The sequence below is a fragment of the Elgaria multicarinata genome, chromosome 3 (genome assembly GCF_023053635.1).
Source record: "Elgaria multicarinata webbii isolate HBS135686 ecotype San Diego chromosome 3, rElgMul1.1.pri, whole genome shotgun sequence".
Taxonomy (NCBI): Eukaryota; Metazoa; Chordata; class Lepidosauria; order Squamata; family Anguidae; genus Elgaria; species Elgaria multicarinata.
Genome location: NC_086173.1, coordinates 9,687,066 through 9,705,145, shown reverse-complemented (window position 1 = coordinate 9,705,145; position 18,080 = coordinate 9,687,066). Strand labels below are relative to the sequence as shown.

General features: G+C 45.7%; 1 protein-coding gene across 1 annotated transcript in view; it reads right to left on the bottom strand.

Moving 5' to 3' along the window:
• Window positions 1-18,080, bottom strand: part of PDE1B (phosphodiesterase 1B) — a 152,803-nt gene that overhangs the window by 22,342 nt on the left and 112,381 nt on the right. Inside the window, exons 3-8 of the mRNA XM_063119256.1 lie at window positions 6,060-6,173; window positions 4,997-5,179; window positions 4,380-4,446; window positions 3,721-3,837; window positions 1,812-1,952; window positions 81-181 (exon numbers count right to left, since the gene is read on the bottom strand). Of these exons, the coding sequence (XP_062975326.1) occupies window positions 81-181; window positions 1,812-1,952; window positions 3,721-3,837; window positions 4,380-4,446; window positions 4,997-5,179; window positions 6,060-6,173 (723 nt within the window). The remainder of the gene's footprint in view (window positions 1-80; window positions 182-1,811; window positions 1,953-3,720; window positions 3,838-4,379; window positions 4,447-4,996; window positions 5,180-6,059; window positions 6,174-18,080) is intronic.

Sequence of the window (18,080 nt, the reverse complement as noted above, 5' to 3'; positions counted from 1 at the left end):
TCCTCCTTTCCAGATGGTCACCCAAACTCACACACATCTCCCATTCTTCACAATCACTCCCTTTGGGCATTATTACTCACTTGGTTTGAATGTGGAAGCTGTTGGTGGTACCCGTGTGCTCATAGTCGTGGATTGCGGCTGCAAAGACAATGGCCAGGACCTCAATTTCCGCCAGGCAGTGCTGTGTAGTGGGGAGAGACAGGAAATAAAGCTCTAAATGGCTTTGGGCCAGGGATCTGAAAGACCATCTCCTCCCATATAAACCTACCTGAACTTTGAGCTCATCCTCTGAGGCCCTGTTGCATGTCCCATCTCCTAGAGTGGTGAGGTTGGGAGGCACTCATAACAGGGCCTCCTAACTCATAACAGCAGCAGGTCCCCAGTTTATGGGAGGCCAATTTAAGTTAGTCTCCTCCTTAGTGTCCTTTAGACCAGGGGTTAGCAGAAAGCAGGTCTCAGATAGCTTAGCCCTCAATTCCTAGCATTTCTGACCACTGGCCATGCTGGCAGAGACTTCTGGGCCTTGAAGTCTGAAACATCTGGCGATCTACATTCTGCCCACCCCTGCTTTATATGGCCAGTGAAGACAATAATGCCCACCAAGCTTGTAACAGTTAACACCGCTCTCTGTTTTTATCTGTAACCCCCAGTTTTAAAATACGTTTTCAGTGTTTGTATTTTTATCTACCTTAATCTTGGCATTGTTATCAAACTTCAACTTGGCAATCATGGAGGGAAACACCAAAATATTATTAAAAAATAACAATAAAATAAAGTTGGCCTATACATTAGATGAATAAACAAATCTGTCAGTCTTTATGGTGCCACAAGGGTCTTTGTTATTCCTCCTGCAAGAGAGTAAGGCCAGATCTACACCAAGCAAGATACAGCACTATGAAAGTGGTATGAAAGCGGTATATAAAAGGCAGGAGCCACACTACTGCTTTATAGCGGTATTGAAGTGCACTGACAACTGTTGCGGCCCATTGACACATACCATATACTGCTTTCATAGTGCTATATCCTGCTTGGTGTATATATGTCATGGGCCCTAACAGTTGTCAGTGCACTTCAATACCACTATAAAGCAGTAGTGTAGATCCTGCCTAGCCCAGCTTCACCTCTGAAATTGATCATGGTTAGTGATGGCTGTGTGAATGCAGCTAGGGTAGAAAGTGGTATAAAGCATGCTGCAGGAGGCAGCTCAGGCTGTCACTTTCCCAGGAGAGAACGAAAAGAAAGAGGATTGCATTTTCTTTGCTACTGTTTTTAGCAGCTGCGTAACAAAAGCAGACATTTTCCCCCATTACAACCATCCACATACCAGAAGATTTACCTGTTGAACTTCTGCCTGTCATACACCTATTAAAGGCACATGGCTTCTAACAGAAATAAAATGCTGCAGCAGAAGAGGAGGAAGATGGTGGGGGAAGAAGAAACTGGTTTTGTGATCCTGTGCCTACTGAATTTTTTCCATTGTGCTAAACCAGGGGAGCCCACTATGTTGTTTATGTCTATGATTAAAATATGGATTTTCACCAGAGTTTCCATAAAGCAGGATTAGGGCCAGAAATAATATGTATCTCTCATTCCTGTGATCGAAGACTGCCCTATGTGGGTTGACTAAAAAATCATATGTTTTAAGCTAGGTGCATTAGATTAATAACCCTGGTTTCTGCAGAATTTCCCCATCCTGCTTAGACCCAGAATAGCAGAATAGCTTTGTAGGTATGCAGTGCAAATGCTCCACAGCTAGAGACCTGGCAGATGGAACATCCGTTGAAGTGGCTAGTCCACATGGCAACCCTTACCACCATGCCGGTGCGAAGCAGGAAGCAGTGTACAGTCTGGGTGACATCGGCAGCATGGATCTGGTTATGGTAAGGGTTCTTGTACTTCCCATAGCCGGCCTCCAGGGCATCCAGGAAGGTCATGAGGTACACTGTGGGGATCTGGAGGAGAAGGATGAAGAAGGTAATGTGGCGACAGGCAAGTTTTGTTGCTCAGACAGCCAAGGGCATTTGAAGGGGCCAATAGGAATATTCGTCCTTCTTGCTCAAGACTGTCTACCCTGATTGAGAACCACTCCCCAGGGTGTGAGAATGGGGTTGTTCCCAGCAATAACCGGAGATGCCAGGCGCTCTCCATACAACATGGGGTGGACACGGCGGGGACGGGACGGTGGCAGTGGGGCCAGGAAAGAAACTTGCTTGGGGCGCTCTCAAAGTTAGGCGGTGCTCCTGTATGCAACGCTTACTTAATGCCAGGGATGGTGGAGGAATTCATCCGGGGAAAGCTAGCCAAGCTTTCATCAGCTCATCACCCCAAACTTCAGTTCTTTCCCCAGCAAGCTGGCCTGACATGATCTGCATTGAGTGGGGCCAACCTAGTGGATTTTTCACAAGTTTTTAAAATCGATGTAAATAAAAGCGTGCACAAATTTCAGAGGGCAATCCTGTCGTTTCTTCCTGTATAATATTGCCAGGATTCGACCATTTTTGTCTGTCTCTTCTGCCAAGACTCTCGTTCACGCACTGGTTATCTCTCGGTTGGACTACTGCAACCTTCTTCTCTCTGGCCTTCCTTCGTCTCACATCAGTCCGCTGGTCTCTGTCCACCACTCTGCCGCTAAGATCATCTTCTTGGCCCGCCGCTCTGACCATGTCACTCCACTTCTGAAATCTCTTCATTGGCTTCCAACTCACTCCAGAATCCAATATAAACTTCTCCTGCTGACCTTCAAAGCTCTTCACGGTCTAGCTCCTGCCTATCTCTCCTCTCTCATCTCACACTATCGCCCCGCTCGTGCTCTCCGCTCCTCTGATGCCATGCTTCTCGCCTGCCCAAGGACCTCCACTTCCCTTACTCGGCTTCGTCCTTTTTCTTCTGCTGCCCCTTACGCCTGGAACGCTCTTCCAGAACACTTGAGAACTACAAACTCAATCACTGCTTTTAAAACTCAGCTAAAAACTTTTCTTTTCCCTATAGCCTTCAAATATTGAGTTTGTTCTGACTCTACACTGTTAGCTTCACCCTACCCGGTGCCTGTTTACACTTCCCTGTGCCTGTTTGCATTCTCCTTCCCTCTTTATTGTTTACTACAACTTATTAGATTGTAAGCCTATGCGGCAGGGTCTTGCTATTTACTGTGTTATCTGTACAGCACCATGTACATTGATGGTGCTATATAAATAATAATAATAATAATAATAATAATAATAATAATAATAATTGCAGCTGCAAATTGCAGCCAAAATGTGTGAAAATTATGCAATCTATGGCTGAAATTTGTGTAAATCCCACAAATTGCACCTCACAATTTACACACATTTCTATTTACATTTTTTTAAAAAAAAAAAAAAAACACAGAAAAGTTTCTGGGTTTCGAGAAAAGCGTTGCGGCTTTATCTGTGTGCACCAGTTGCTGGGGAACATGGGCGGGTGGGTGCTGTTGCACCATGTCCTGCCTTGTTGGTCCTTGGCCGATGGCTGGTTGGCCACTGTGTGAACAGAGTGCTGGACTAGATGGACCTTTGGTCTGATCCAGCAGGGCTCTTCTTATGTTCTTAAATTCTTATCTGCAAATGCGAGCTGAGTTTGGTGCTCGTCGGGAGTGCAATGCCCAAAAGGCTTGGATTCCACAGTGACAGGCATCCCTATTTAACACTCTCGCACACAATGATTACGCAGACACACAGACACACAGAGACCATTTCTTACCTTGAAGCGGCTATTGAGATTGTGGCGGGTGAGCAGTTCAAAGACGATTGTGCGCAAGGCATGGTCTTCACTCACTTTATTCAGAGCGAAGACATCAAAAAACCAGAGGTCAAGAGTCTACCCAAGAAAGCCAAAAAAAAAAAAGGAGGTTCACACTTGCTCATTACAGCCACATCCAAAGATTTCAGAGTGGTGAACGACAAATAAAAGCAAAGAATAAAAACAAAATGCAAGCACCATATTAAAAATGACATTTTAGAGTTCCTCTAAGCATGTCTTTTCCTTCTGCAATGACTACCTGCAGCTGGCCCCTGCATATTATGGGTCTTTAATTCCTGGTCAAAAAATGTCCCTTTCAGGAAAGGTTTAGTTCCTGATTTGGGATGGACAGACAGGAACAACTAGAAAAGTTTCCGTGGCTCATGCAGCTTGATCACAGAAGGTGGGTGGAGGGTATGGACAACAGCAATAACTCTGCAAAGATTGGGAGGGGCACGGAAGCATCACGTCCAGGAGGGCAGCAAAAGAAGCCAAGGCTGCACTTCCATTCACACGTACCTGGGAATATGCCCCATTAAACTCAGTGGGGCTTACACCTGAGTAGACATGCACAGGATTGCACCATGAATCAAGCACACACACCCCAAGAGGGTTGTTACCTTCAAGCAGTTGATGACAGGGGAGGAATAGTTGGGCCCTACGGCTGTGTACGTCCGACGGAACATCCTGTAGGGCAGATAACAGCGGGTAAGGCACACCTGGATTACCTGCCCAAGAAGAAAGCTTCCAGAGCCCCTCAAGCAGATTGCATTCCAACCTTCTTAGAGCTGGACATACAATGTCAGGCATGTCGGTCCTGGGACCATTTCCCCCTGTCCACTAGGGTCAGGAGTCTTCAATCTTTCGAAAGGTTCCCCTTCATGTCTAACCAGCAGCATGGGACTTGCCCTCGGTTGGTGTACCTTATATATTAATTTTGCCGGTTTAAAATCTATCTCGGCTTGTCCTCTACCTCCAACTCTCCTTTTTTTACTCCCCACTGCACCCACCCCTGGTCCTTCTTTCTCCTTCTGTTTCCAAAGAGAGCAGAGGCGCCCCAGCAAGGCCAGCAAGATGATGCCGTTGTGGGTCATGACCCACTTGTTGGACCAATGCACTACTAGGCTGAAGCATCAAGCAGATTGAGGAGCATTCTGGTCCCCATTTCAAGAGTCCCTCACCCATCAGACCCTACCCCGGACCCCGGCCCTCCTGGGGAAAGGAACAGGATCCAGACCTCTCCACGAAGATCCCAGCTTGAACGGCATGGACGATGCTACGGAATTTGGGCTTCTCCTCGGAACGGCGTCCCTTGGCCCGCGTCTGCTGGGTAAAAGTGGACGCCAGCCAGTCCCGCACTTCGGACGGAACCGCATCGGACTTGATCTCCTGGAGCTCATCTTCCGTGTCCAGAATCTGCCTGAAACAGGAATGGCGCCGGCAGAGAAACGGAGGGGAAGGGGAGAGACGAACAATCAGCATCGCAGTGTGACAGCCGCATGGGCAGGGAACTGCTTTGGTCAAACAGCGCAAGAAAAATGAATGTTTTGTTCCATGAATCCTTTAGAAACTTTCCCTCATAACCCTGCCTTTGCTTAGCTGACATTAACTTCTCAAATTCAAAATCATTTCTTAGAGTTATTAAGGAGCCCAAAACATTGCCTTACCAGGAAATACTGAAAATAAGGTCGCTTGTATCCACACATCAGTACAGAAATATACTGATGTGCAGGAACAAACGTAGGGCGTAGACCCAGCCAAGGCATGGGGTAAAGGGTACATAATTGAGACCCTGGATATAGCAAGGTCCAAAGATGGTGAGTCCTTCATTTCCCAGAGTCCCCTCCAGGGGAAGCCCCAACTCTTCCTGGTGTCCAAAGATGGTGAGTCCTTCATTTCCCAGAGTCCCCTCCAGGGGGAGCCCCAACTCTTCCTGGTGTCAGCACAGACTGGAGTCTAGCCTACCTCGTCTACCCTCCCAATGGCAGAAACCATTTCTGCCAGCATCCAAGCCACTGGACCTGACATCATCTTCTAAATCACTGGTGGAGAACCTCTGGCACTCCCGAAGTCAACAAACTACTACACCCATCATCCCTCACCATTAGGCATGCTGGCTTGGGCAGATGGGGACTGGAGTACACCTGGAGGAGCATGTGCTCCCCAGCTGTGTTGTAAACACCATCTTACCTGGACCTGCAGCCCCCTTGTGACTTAATCTAACTAACTCCACTCTGCCTACTCTCCTTAAAGTGGGATTGGAAAGGATGCACATAGCTACCCAAACCCCAAGGCCTCACCTGGTCTCATCAATGTAGACAGCTTCCAGCAACGAAGCAGTGTATTCCAAGTTCTTTTTCAAATCCTCAATATTCACTTCTCCCGTCTCCAGCTGTTTCACCATGTATCGCAGCCTGCAAAAAAAGAAAAAAGAAGAGAAGGAAAAATTGAGAAAGAGGGTGTGGGGGCAGACCCTTGTGGCACTCCACAGACAATCACCTCCCCCTGCAAGTGACCTGATAGGGAAGGAACGGAGCCCTTCCCAAACCCCCGCCAAGTTGTACACCGGTGAGATCATTCAAATCAGAGGCTGTGAGGAAAGCTGCAGAGAAGTCCAACCATACATTGCCCGTGTGAGTTTAAGCCTTTTGACACCAACCAGGAAACTCGAGGTTTGAGTCTCCAATGGTTAACGGAGGCCCCGTTATCTGCCCCACCACCCACAGAGAGGATAATTCAGTGGGCACTTGAGACGGGGCCTTTCCAGTAACAGCACCCCGACTGTAGAGCTCCTTCCCGAGAGAGCTGAAATTTGCTCATTTCTTCTGTTGCTTTAGATATGCATTCAAGGCCATAGCTAGACCTAAGGTTTATCCCTGGATCGTCCAGGGGTCAAACCTGTTCATCTAGGTGACACAATGCTCAGGCAGGGGCGAACCCTGGATGATCCCAGGATAAACCTTAGGTCTAGCTATGGCCCAAGTGTGTTCTGTTCTGCAGGGCTTTTAATGTCGTTTGATGTTCTATCGCTCTTTAACCTTAATGCCAGTCTTACATTTTATTGTATTGGGGAGGGGGGGTTGCTCCACTTTGTCCTTAGGTAAAGTTTTAATGTTTTTACAGTACATTGACCCAGGCACCTGGTAGGCAGAGGATGTGATTTATAGAATTAATTAATTAATTAATTAATTAATTAATAGATAAACTGCATGCTAATGAGTACAATAAAAAAAATCTGATGGTCACTTTTGTCAGAGAAAAGCAGTTTCAGGAGGGGGATTCCCAGGGAGGGGGGTGAGATTTTAGCAGAAAAGCCCTCGGAAAAGATGGGGTCAAAGACCCCCTCCCTCCCAGAGCCCCACCATTATAAATGTCCACCTCCCAAAGCTGCTTTGCCTAGAGAAGGGGCTATTTATGACATGAATTTCCATTTAATGGGCCTGTTCATGCGACACTTCAGGCCCTGTGGTTAGCAAAACTATGGTTCTCTGAGGTTAGCACTAACCACAAACTGTGTTATTGCACACAACGCTTCAAGACACGGTTAGAGCCGCTAACCCTGCTGCAGACGGTGCAATTGGGGTCAGCAGGGTTTAGCAAAATGCATCACACAAGACGCCTTAGAACCTGCTGCTTAACTTAACCAAAAGCTTTAACCAGCAGGGTTTAAGGTGTCTTCTGAACAGGCCCAATGTGGCGTGGGTAGTCCCAGACTATGCAGAAAGCCGAGTTGGGAATGATTGGGGAAATGTGTATTAGCCGGAAGCTGATACTCTGGAATCAAACCATGTTCTCAGCCATCTTCCTCAGCATCCAGCAATGATCTGTTCAGGAGGATGTCACAACAACCTCCTTAAGAGGGAAATCCGGTGTGGTGTGGTGTGGTGGTTAGAGTGTTGGACTAGGTCTTGGAAGGCACAGGTTCAAATCACCACTCAATCATGACGGTCACTGGGTGACCTTGGACCATTTACTATCTCTCAGCCTGACCTACCTTGCAGGGTTGTTGTGAAAAAAAAATTGTGGTGGGGACTTTGAATGCCCCCGCACCTGGCAAGCTCCTTAAAAGAAGGATAGAATAAAAAATAAAAGAAAAAGAAATTAATCTAACAATATGTCAGTAAAGAATTCCCCTCTTGATTCCAGTTACAGTTTCCTGAAACAAGGGGTCCACTTTTTCTACCCTGGCTGTCATCCACCAGCTGCCTATCAGCAGCTGTACACACCTCTCAGTTTGGAGCATGGGAGAATTTGGCTGGGAAATAGTCTAAGCACATCGGACGAAAGGATGCAAACAAAGCACGCAGCATGGATTCTCTCCCAACAGTGGCATGTAAGGCCAAGGGTTGGTAGCATCTGTTTCAATGCCCTTCCACCCCTCTCACACACATACCCAAAACCCACAAGTCAAACTACTATTTCAAACTCTCCCAAGAATCTGAAGGGCTGCCACAGAGAAGATGGAGCAAACTTGTTGTCTGTTGCATCAGAAGGCAAGACTAGGGCCTAATCTACACCAAGCAGGATATTGCACTATGAAAGCGGAATGAAAGTGGTATATCAAGGGCAGGAGCCGCACCAAGCAGGATGTCGCAGGATGAAAGCGGTATATGGTTTGTGTCAATGGCCCCCAACAGTTGTCAGTGCACTTCAATAAAGCAGTAGTGTGTCTCCTGCCTTTTATATACCGCTTTCATAGCGCAATATCCTGCTTGGTATAGATTAGGCCTAGGACAAATGGGTGGAAATGACAGGGAAGCAGTTTTTGGCTAAACATTAGGAGAAAGTTCCTAGTGGTAAGAGCTGTTTGACAGTAGAACAGGCTCTCTTGGGAGGTGATGGCTGCTCCATCACTGGAGGTACTTAAACAGACCCCTCTGTCAGGGATGCTATATTGCAAAATTTCTGCAAAGGGGGGGAGGGGGCTTAGAGGGGTGGACTAGTTGACCTCTAGGATCGCTTTCAACTTTAAAATTCTATGATTTAGGTGGCAGCTTCTCTTACTCAATCACTTCTAATGACCCTCAAGCCTGCATCTGGTATTGGAGGCTTGAGGGATATCAGGCAGGTTTTCAGCTTGTTCACGTGTACCCAGCTCTGGCAACAGATGGGGAGCGGGGACAGCAGGGAAGTCACCCACACTAGCCTAGAAGCCTCCTTAAACCAATATGCAGGTGTTGGTCAGGTGACGTTCCCAGACCCCCCTGAAATCTTTGAGGTTAGCTTTGCTCACTGATCTGAGCAACGTTTGCTTCCCCCCGCCCGCCAAGTCAAATAGGAATTTTACAAAAGTGTGAGCATTCAAAATCACAAGCAGGAGAGAAACATTTTGCTAGAAGAAAATCTGCAGACACTTCCTTCCAACAACCCCCTGGGGAAAGCCTTAAAATAAAGAACAGGCCGAAATGTGTTGGGCTTCCTGAAAATAAACATGTTGCATCATGAGAATGTGTTTCTCTTCTTTCTGACCTGAGTTTTCAAAACAACACAAGATTCTTCACTGTAACCTGTTTGACTGGAATGACAAAACATTTGTTCGTCCAACTGTCCAGAGTTGGTGGCATTCAGATCTGACGTTCTAATACATATGAAAGGAGCAGTTTCCTCGCTTCTGTATATTGGCCATGCTCCACTCCCAATGCACTGTGTCTACCTGTCCTGCAGGGGGCCCTCCTACACTGAGAACCTGGCAAGAGCAACAGACACATTTAGACAATGCATCTCTGGCTGCTAGTACATTGCTAGTTAAAAGCAGGCCATCCAGCTCAGCTGGGTGTTTGGTCCACAATGTTTCATTTCCAATTAATCAACCCTATTGTAATGCGTGGAAGACATAACAGACAAACTCAAACAACTTCTGAAGGATCAAATGGAGAGACCATCAGAGCAAATTTATCCTTTTAATGCAATGGCAAAACCCACCTCTGCCATGTCATTTCCTAAGGGGCAGAACTACATGTTAAGAGAAACTCAGAGCTGCCACCAAAACTGGAAGCTCCATGTTGGGTTCTCCACACTCTCTAACCCACAGCACAACATCGCCCCATTGTTCTAACATCATCACACTGAGTTCCCCTCCCCACGGAAGCTGAAAATGTGCAGGGGGCGGCAGGGGGGGGGGATGCAAACAGACAGTATGATGAACTCAGAACAAGTGGGCAACCTGTATTACACATTACAGAAAGGGAGACGGATCATAGCACAGGGCTGCCATTTTTGGCAACAGCCCTGCGTTTCTTGTAACATGCTGTTCTGCCCTCGGTCAAAGAATATTTCTTTGCCAAAACTGCTAAATGAGAAATTATTTCCTTCACACACACACACACACACACACACGTTTTGCTTTTCTTGCTATGGTTTCCGAGATAATATATTGCTGTGGCTGCTAGCTAACCTATTCTCCCAATAGTTAAGAACTTCTCTGGAACGTTTAGTTAGGGTGACCATATGAAAAGGAGGACAGGGCTCCTGTATCTTTAACAGTTGTACTGAAAAGGAATTTCAGCAGGTGTCGTTTGTATGCATGCAGCACCTGGCGAAATTTCCTCTTCATCACAACAGTTAAAGCTGCCGGTGCCCTGTCCTCTTTTAAATCTAGTCATTCTAGTATAGCTCCTACAGCTGTAATTGTTGTGATGAAGAGGGAATTTCACCTGGTTCTCCATACATACAAATGACACCTGCTGAAATTCCCTTTTCTATGCAACTGTTAAAGATACAGGAGCCCTGTCCTCCTTTTCATATGGTCACCCTAGTGAGTGACCTATCAGAGCTTGGAGAAGAAAACAAAGCTGATATGAGCAGAGTAGAAGAGTGCAAAACATGGACGGATGGACAGACGGACACACAACCCCCCACACACACACACATACACACATACTGCAGTGTTGTTTGGGGTCAATGAAAGAAGCCAAAGGGATGGCAACTTGTGGCCATCAGCACTAGTATAGCCAATGTGAGGGAGGGTGGGAGTTGTAGGCCAAAACATCTGGAGGGCCACAAGTTGCCCATCCCAGTTCTAGCAAATGACAACTGAAAGTGGAGGAGCAGTGCGGGGGCAAGGCTGCCTAGGTTTCTCTCTAGGAGTCTACAACCTGAAACAGGGGTGCTGTTTTGCCTCCAGCGATGCCCCCTTGTAACTTTTAAAATAAAGTCTATTTAACAAAGATGCCCTAAGCCTCCAGTGCCTTCTTGTCCAAAGGGAACCAAACCCGGTAGCCCTCAGGAATCTCTCACCACTTGGGGATGTGGCGAGGCTCTTACAATGAATATTGACTGGTCGGTCTCCTTATCTCTGAGCAACAGGAAACAGTCCTTTTGCCCTTTAATTTGATCCTAAATGCTCAACTTAGACATACTCTCCCACAGTAATCCAAGATCAATGAACCCAAAGTTACACATACACACACGCACACATGCACACACACTAGATTCGAGGCATGACCCATGGCTTCCCTCAGGAGATCAATTCTGTCCTTAAATCAGAGGAAGATTTACTCTGATTCCCCACAAGAAGCTGCTGGGTATTTATAATCCTTGTACCTTCCCCATTGCTTGCAGATTAATCTTCAGATGCCAGTCTTGCAATTATCCCAAACTGGACGTCATAATGTCAAGTCAGACAAATTATCATCCTCTTGCAGGGTTCATTTTTTTTTAATTGTTTCTTTGTTTCCTTGCTTGTTTGTTTGTGAAAGTAAATGCCTGGGGAATTGTCGTAGGATGGGGGTTAGTTTTTATGGGAAGAGAGTGCATTGTGCAAACGCAGAGTTGATATGCTTTGTATATATGCACTCTCTCTGAAAATTCAATTAACTTTTAATAACAAAACAAAAGAAGAACACAACAGTACTCATTTTTGCCAGATTAGTCCAAGTCAACCGAGTTTCAAATGGCAGAGGAATTGAGTAATTCGACTGTAGCAGCAACAGGGATCATATAAGCCAAAAAGCTGGAAGGAAGAAAAGATACTATCACCTAAGAGATGGATAAGCAAACTATGGGACTACGCAGTAATATAGATATGTGTGTTTGTGCTTTGTTTGTGTAAGAGGAAGACGACAACAATTGGATACTTTTAGTTCGAATTCGGCAACCTATTATTGTTTATTGTAAAAGAAAATTGGATGTAGATTTGTTTAAAAGCAATGTTTTGTTATAAGATGATTAAACATTAGCTCACTTACATAGAAGCTCATAGAAAAGCATTTTAAAGGGCCCACTACTGTTCTTAAAATCTCTCTCCCGTCAGATTAGGCCCTCTTTGAATAACAACAAAATGATGGTAGCTGCAGACAAAGCTGATAAGACCGAGATTTTAAAAACAGTGGATGCTTCTGGAGGGACAGCTGCTAGTGTTACCCAACAAAAGGCATTGTGCACCTATTCCGACTTCTCCTCCTTAACAGATTTTGCAGAGAGGTGAAAGAAAAAAGAGGGGGGGGAGAGACAGAAGCATCAGCAAAAGGAAAACATAGCTAGGTTACAAGTGTAAGATGGCATCATATAGACCCCCATCACTCCATAAAAGTCCTGGATGATTGCATGATAGAAGTTTCATCTGGAAGCAATTGTATCAGGCGCTTCCTTTCTAATAATATGCAGGTCAGCTCATGTTTAAAAGGATCCAACCATGGTGTGAGCAGGGGCTGATCACATATTGTAGGTCCCAACCACGGAATGGTTTGCAGAAAACAACTCCCACACAGCTACAGTAATATTTAAAGGGCCCTCATGGTCACTTTGGCCCAGTCCAGACAACACACGTAGACATGATGGTTAAGTGTTTTGAGCTAATCACGATGGCTTAGTGTGTTGTGTGAATGGCAATTTTCCTAACCACAGTGGCTAAATAACCATGATTTAACCATGTTCATTAACTACTTGCTGCAAAGGGATTAGTGGCTCTAACCATGGCTTAGCAGGTTGTCTGAACAGGCCCTTTGAATGATTAGGTTTATGTCAGGTTCATGCAAATTTAACAGAGCATCTGGGTTTTCCTGAAGGCTTCTCTGAAGCCCCCCTTCTGACTAAGATCATCTTCTTGGCCCGCCGCTCTGACCATGTCATTCCACTTCTGAAATCTCTTCATTGGCTTCCAATTCACTCCAGAATCCAATATAAACTTCTCCTGTTGACCTTCAAAGCTTTTCACGGTCTAGCTCCTGCCTATCTCTCCTCTCTCATCTCACACTATCGCCCCGCTCGTGCCCTCCGCTCCTCTGATGCCATGCTTCTCGCCTGCCCAAGGACCTCCACTTCCCTTACTCGGCTTCGTCCTTTTTCTTCTGCTGCCCCTTACGCCTGGAACGCTCTTCCAGAACACTTGAGAACTACAAACTCAATCACTGCTTTTAAAACTCAGCTAAAAACTTTTCTTTTCCCTATAGCTTTTAAATATTGAGTTTGTTCTGACTCTATACTGTTAGCTTCACCCCACCCGGTGCCTATTTACACTTCCCTGTGCCTGTTTGCATTCTCTTTCCCTCCTCATTGTTTACTACAACTTTATTAGATTGTAAGCCTATGCGGCAGGGTCTTGCTTTTTACTGTGTTATCTGTACAGCACCATGTACATTGATGGTGCTATATAAATAAATAATAATAATAATAATAATAATAATAATAATAATAATATGGGAATTCCTGCAGCGTGACTTTTTCCAGTGTCACAGTGGGAACATGAGAAGCCACAAACCATGTGGGAGAAGCCTACACTGTGGCTCCTCCCCATTTCAGTGTTGCCCAGGTATCTAGGAGGGCAACATAGATACCTGGACCTTCATCTTCAGGGGACCCTTGTCCCCTGAAAAAGAGGCTCCAGAATTAATAGCCTTTTCTTCAGGGGACGGAGAGCCAGTGTGGTGTAGTGGTTAGAGTGATGAACTGGGAGTCGGGAGATCTGGGTTCTAGTCCCTACTCAGCCACGGAAGCTCACTGGGTGACTTTGGAGGAGTCACAGACTCTCAGTCCAACTTACCTCAAAGGGTTGCTGTGAGGATAAAATGCAGAGGAGGAAAATTACACTCCTTGGAGGAAAAATGGTGGTATATAAATGCAAGCAAGCAAGGAAGGAAGTAAGGAAAGTTCAGGGAGAAGATATGTTCACAGAAAGGTGTCATGGGGCTGCCACCTTCCCACTTGTCTTGGAAGGTGGCTTCCCTGCACCCAGAAGTGGCTGTCTTGCCATCTTCAGATCCGGAGAACACTTGCATGCCACAGGCTGCTAAAACAGGCCAAGACCTTTGAAGAGACAAAGCCTCAGTCAGTGTGGAAGCAGAGCCACCATGGCAAAATGCAGCCAAACTCTTATTTTTCCTTCCTATTCCTTCTTCATGGGACAGGGGGAGGGGGAGGGGATTTTTAAATCTTCCCAACCAGTACGTGGTCGTCCTGATCCAGTCTGAGAGCCTCACCCTTACAATGAAGTAAAGGTTAGGATCAGCTTCACACTATGCATTTCACACAGAAGTGTGAAGTTTAGCCCACAGACAATGCTGTTGGGAAACGTCCCTGAACAGACCAGAGGCGCACCCGTCCCAGGCCACGAACCCCAGCAGACCTCATGCATGTGATGCCTGCTGGCATCGCTGTGGCTTCATTTGAAGCACTCAGGTGTCATCAAGGAGGATGCCCTATACCAGCGTTGAAATAAGGTCTAGCTGATCCAGTACATTCTACTTCAGTATGTGGAATCAGGAGGGCGTCATCTCTTCCAGAGGTAGCAAAATGTCTCCGAAGACATAATTATGTTGCGACCTCACAAAATAAAGCCACAGCTTCCTGTTGCTGATCTGCACAGAGGTGGTGGCTGGAGAGGTGAGATGGTGCAGCTACAAAAGTTGCAACCAATGAGCTGGGGGACGGGTGAGTTTGCAGTAGCCCCTGCTATATCCTCCTTGACACTGTGGCATGGCATATTTTAGACTGGCTTAACCAAATTTGGACGAAAGCCTGTCAGAACCAATTGTATCTGTTACAGAAAAATGAACACAGGAGTATTGTCGGATATGATTGTTGAAAACATGGCTCATTGGATCATTTAATACTGACAGACTTTTGTGTCTTTTCTTGTATTTTATGACGATGACATATTGTATATCGTGACCGCCCTGGGACCGTTTTATGATGAAGGGCAGGATATATACCTTTTTTTTAAAAAAAAAAAAAGCCTTATAAATAAATAAATAATAAAAATTACAACTCTACATCATTGCCTAAATTATTGGAATATCAGCTTTCTGGACAATGTACATCCATCCACATCATTTTCTCATCAATATGGAGGAGTTTTGGGTATGGAACCAATCATAAAATGCCTAGAGAACTAGTTTTATGAGGCATTTAATAGATATAATAAAGAAATACGTAATAAGGTGGCTGACACAAGGGTATCATTTACATTATAAAACACTGATTTCCAACTATATTATCATGGGAAATTAAGTGATGTTAAAATATTTTAGGGCATAACCTTAGAACAGAAAAAAGTCCTTCAACTCCCAACATCCCCCAGCTAGTATGGCTGGCTGGGACTTGTAAGACTTTTTGCTGTCTAATCATGCACAGAATTGCACCTTTAGAGTTTCATATCACATGGCCCAGAAAAGGTAAAAGGTGATATATAGGAGAGACCATTTGTATTAATACATTCTGCCCCACACACTCCAACCAATACTGGAATAGTTAAAACCAAAAAGGAATAAGAAATGGGGTTGAGTTAGTAAGCAAATACAGACAACAAAAACTTAATGGGAGTATGAATTGATTCAACCTGTAGATAAGATCGTAGGTTTGTAATTTTTAACATGTATAAAGTTTTTATGCCCCAACCTTCATTGTAAAACAATCCCAGGGCTGTCACAATATACACTGTAATGATAAAATACAATAAAATATACAAACATCCATCAGTATCAAATTCAATATATGTTGCCCTTCAACTAACCAGCTCTGATACCTGTTAAAGGTACAGGAGCCTTGTCCTCCTTTCCATATGGTCACAGTAAGGGAAGGATGATAATCTAATACCTGTTTAGTTATTGTTTTTGCCTCCTGAGATGGATGGATGCTCTCCCTGCAACTCACTCAATCTCTCTCTCTCTCTCTCTCTCTCTCTCTCTCTCTCACACACACACACACACACACACACACACACACACACACACACACACACATACACACACACTTGCACATGTTTAAATCACCTTGGATGAAGAACTGTCAAATTGCTTTAGGCTCTGTCAAGTCGAAGTCTTTCTTTGTGTGTCTGAAACTGAATGTGTGTGAGCCCCTTATACGCTGACTTTTTTCTTCCCTAGCAAAGGCCCGGTTTGTATTTCACCAACAGAGGCCAGCTGGGCTTTCATTACTTCTTGAAAAGGCTGGGGTCCATGACCCGGCTAACAGTGGGAATAGCAATTGTGCACAAATACCTCCTTAGCCAATTCCCAGGTTGGCACTGCAAAGTTGAGAGATCTGTGCTGCGGGCGAGGGTGGGACAAGGGAAGAAGGTAAAAGCTAAGGGGAAGACAAAGCAGTCTGTTTTCCTCTCTCTTCCCAACTGTCTCTTCACTCCTTTGGGAGACAAAGGAATCAACATTCACCATCTTAACAAAACACATCCCAGAACGGGCTCATTTTGGATAGATAGACAGATAGATAGGTAGATAGATAGGTAGATAGATAGATACATACATACATACATCAGATAGACAGGAGGGACAGACAGACAGACAGACAGAGGAAGAAGACAAAGAGAAAGAGAGAGAGGAAGAGGAGAGAGAAATGAGAGGGAGAGAAAGAGAGAGAAGAGACAGGGATCAGTCAGAGAGAGAGAGAGAGAGAGAGATGACAGATAAGTTTCCCAACTGTCAGTGCTGGTTACTCTATTGCAGGAGTATTTTACGTGATCAATTGGAGCCTAGGGAAAGGCTTCCAACAGCAAAGATGCTCTCATATCCCTGGTATTTCTTACACCACTGACAGAGAAGTTCATGGAGGGAATACAGCATGCATATATTTACAGGGATGTAGAGGAACTTCGGCTTAGATCCCCCCCACCTCCCACACACCCCCTTCTTGCCCTCAGCTTCATTCCCTCCCATGACCAAAGAAGGATGGTTTTCGGTGGGATGCTGTTCCAGTCTGCCAAGTTCCTACGCTAGGGATTCCATGAGCTCTTCCAGGCTTTGCTACCCGTGTTCAATTGCCATGGTAACAGCCCAAGAGATTCAACTTATTGAACAGCGATGGACAGATGTGGGGAGAGGGAGAAGGCATGCTACATCCTGAGAATGCCCAAGACACTTAAAAAGCCAAGCCAGCCAAGGCCAGGAGAGGACCCCACACCCCTCTTCAAAGAGTGAATCATTCTGCAAGGTGCTCAACTCACCACCTCCACTCTCCCACTGCAGGTGGGCCGATGAGAGGACCCATGCCGGCGGCACAGTCTTCCTTACCCACATCACACATGCCATTATTACTTGGAGGGGAGCGCCTCTCATGCTTCTAGTCCAGCATGTTTAATGAGCCCTGGCTTATAACTCCGTAGCCTTCTCTGGATGCTATGGCAAAGAATGCCAACATATCCATAGCCCTAGGACGAACCAGGTTCAAATTCCCCGCTCCGCCATGATGCTCACTGAGCGAACTTGGGCCAGTCACTGACTCTACCTCAGAGGGTTGTTGCGTGGATAAAATGGACTGGGGGTGGGGGGTGAGAGAAGCATGCATGATCCTTTCAGCTTCATGAAGGAAGAGCAGGTTGAGAGAGAGAGAGAGAGAGAGAGAGAGAGAGAGAGAGAGAGAGAGAGAGAGAGAGAGATCTAGCAGAAAGGAGGGCCACCACCACCACCACCCATGAATGTCAGCACTTCTGGTTGTTACATCCACAGTTTAAACATCTTGACTGCAAAATCCACCTGGCACATACCTTCCAATCATACACACACAAAGTACAAGTCTGGGACCCAAGACATTAACCTTGTCCAACATAGGAATCACTAAGAGCAGTGGTGTAAGGGCTTGCAAGGACACACCACCAGGATATTTTTTATTATTATTAGCAGACATGCTGTGTTAACTGCCACCCTCCTCAAAATTCCCTGTTCCCACTGAGCTGAGCTGTCATCCAAACAGCAGCTGGTGGGAAATGAGTTTTCTCAGCAACAGTGGGCTTCCCTACATTAAAGCAAAAAATCCCACACCCTTACCGGGCTTTCTTCTTGTGGAGTCTTTCTGGGATTATGATGAGCACAATACACGTGCCTCCCCCTTTTTTTCTTCCCCCCTTTTTTTGTTGTTGGCCGTTTCCTTTGCAG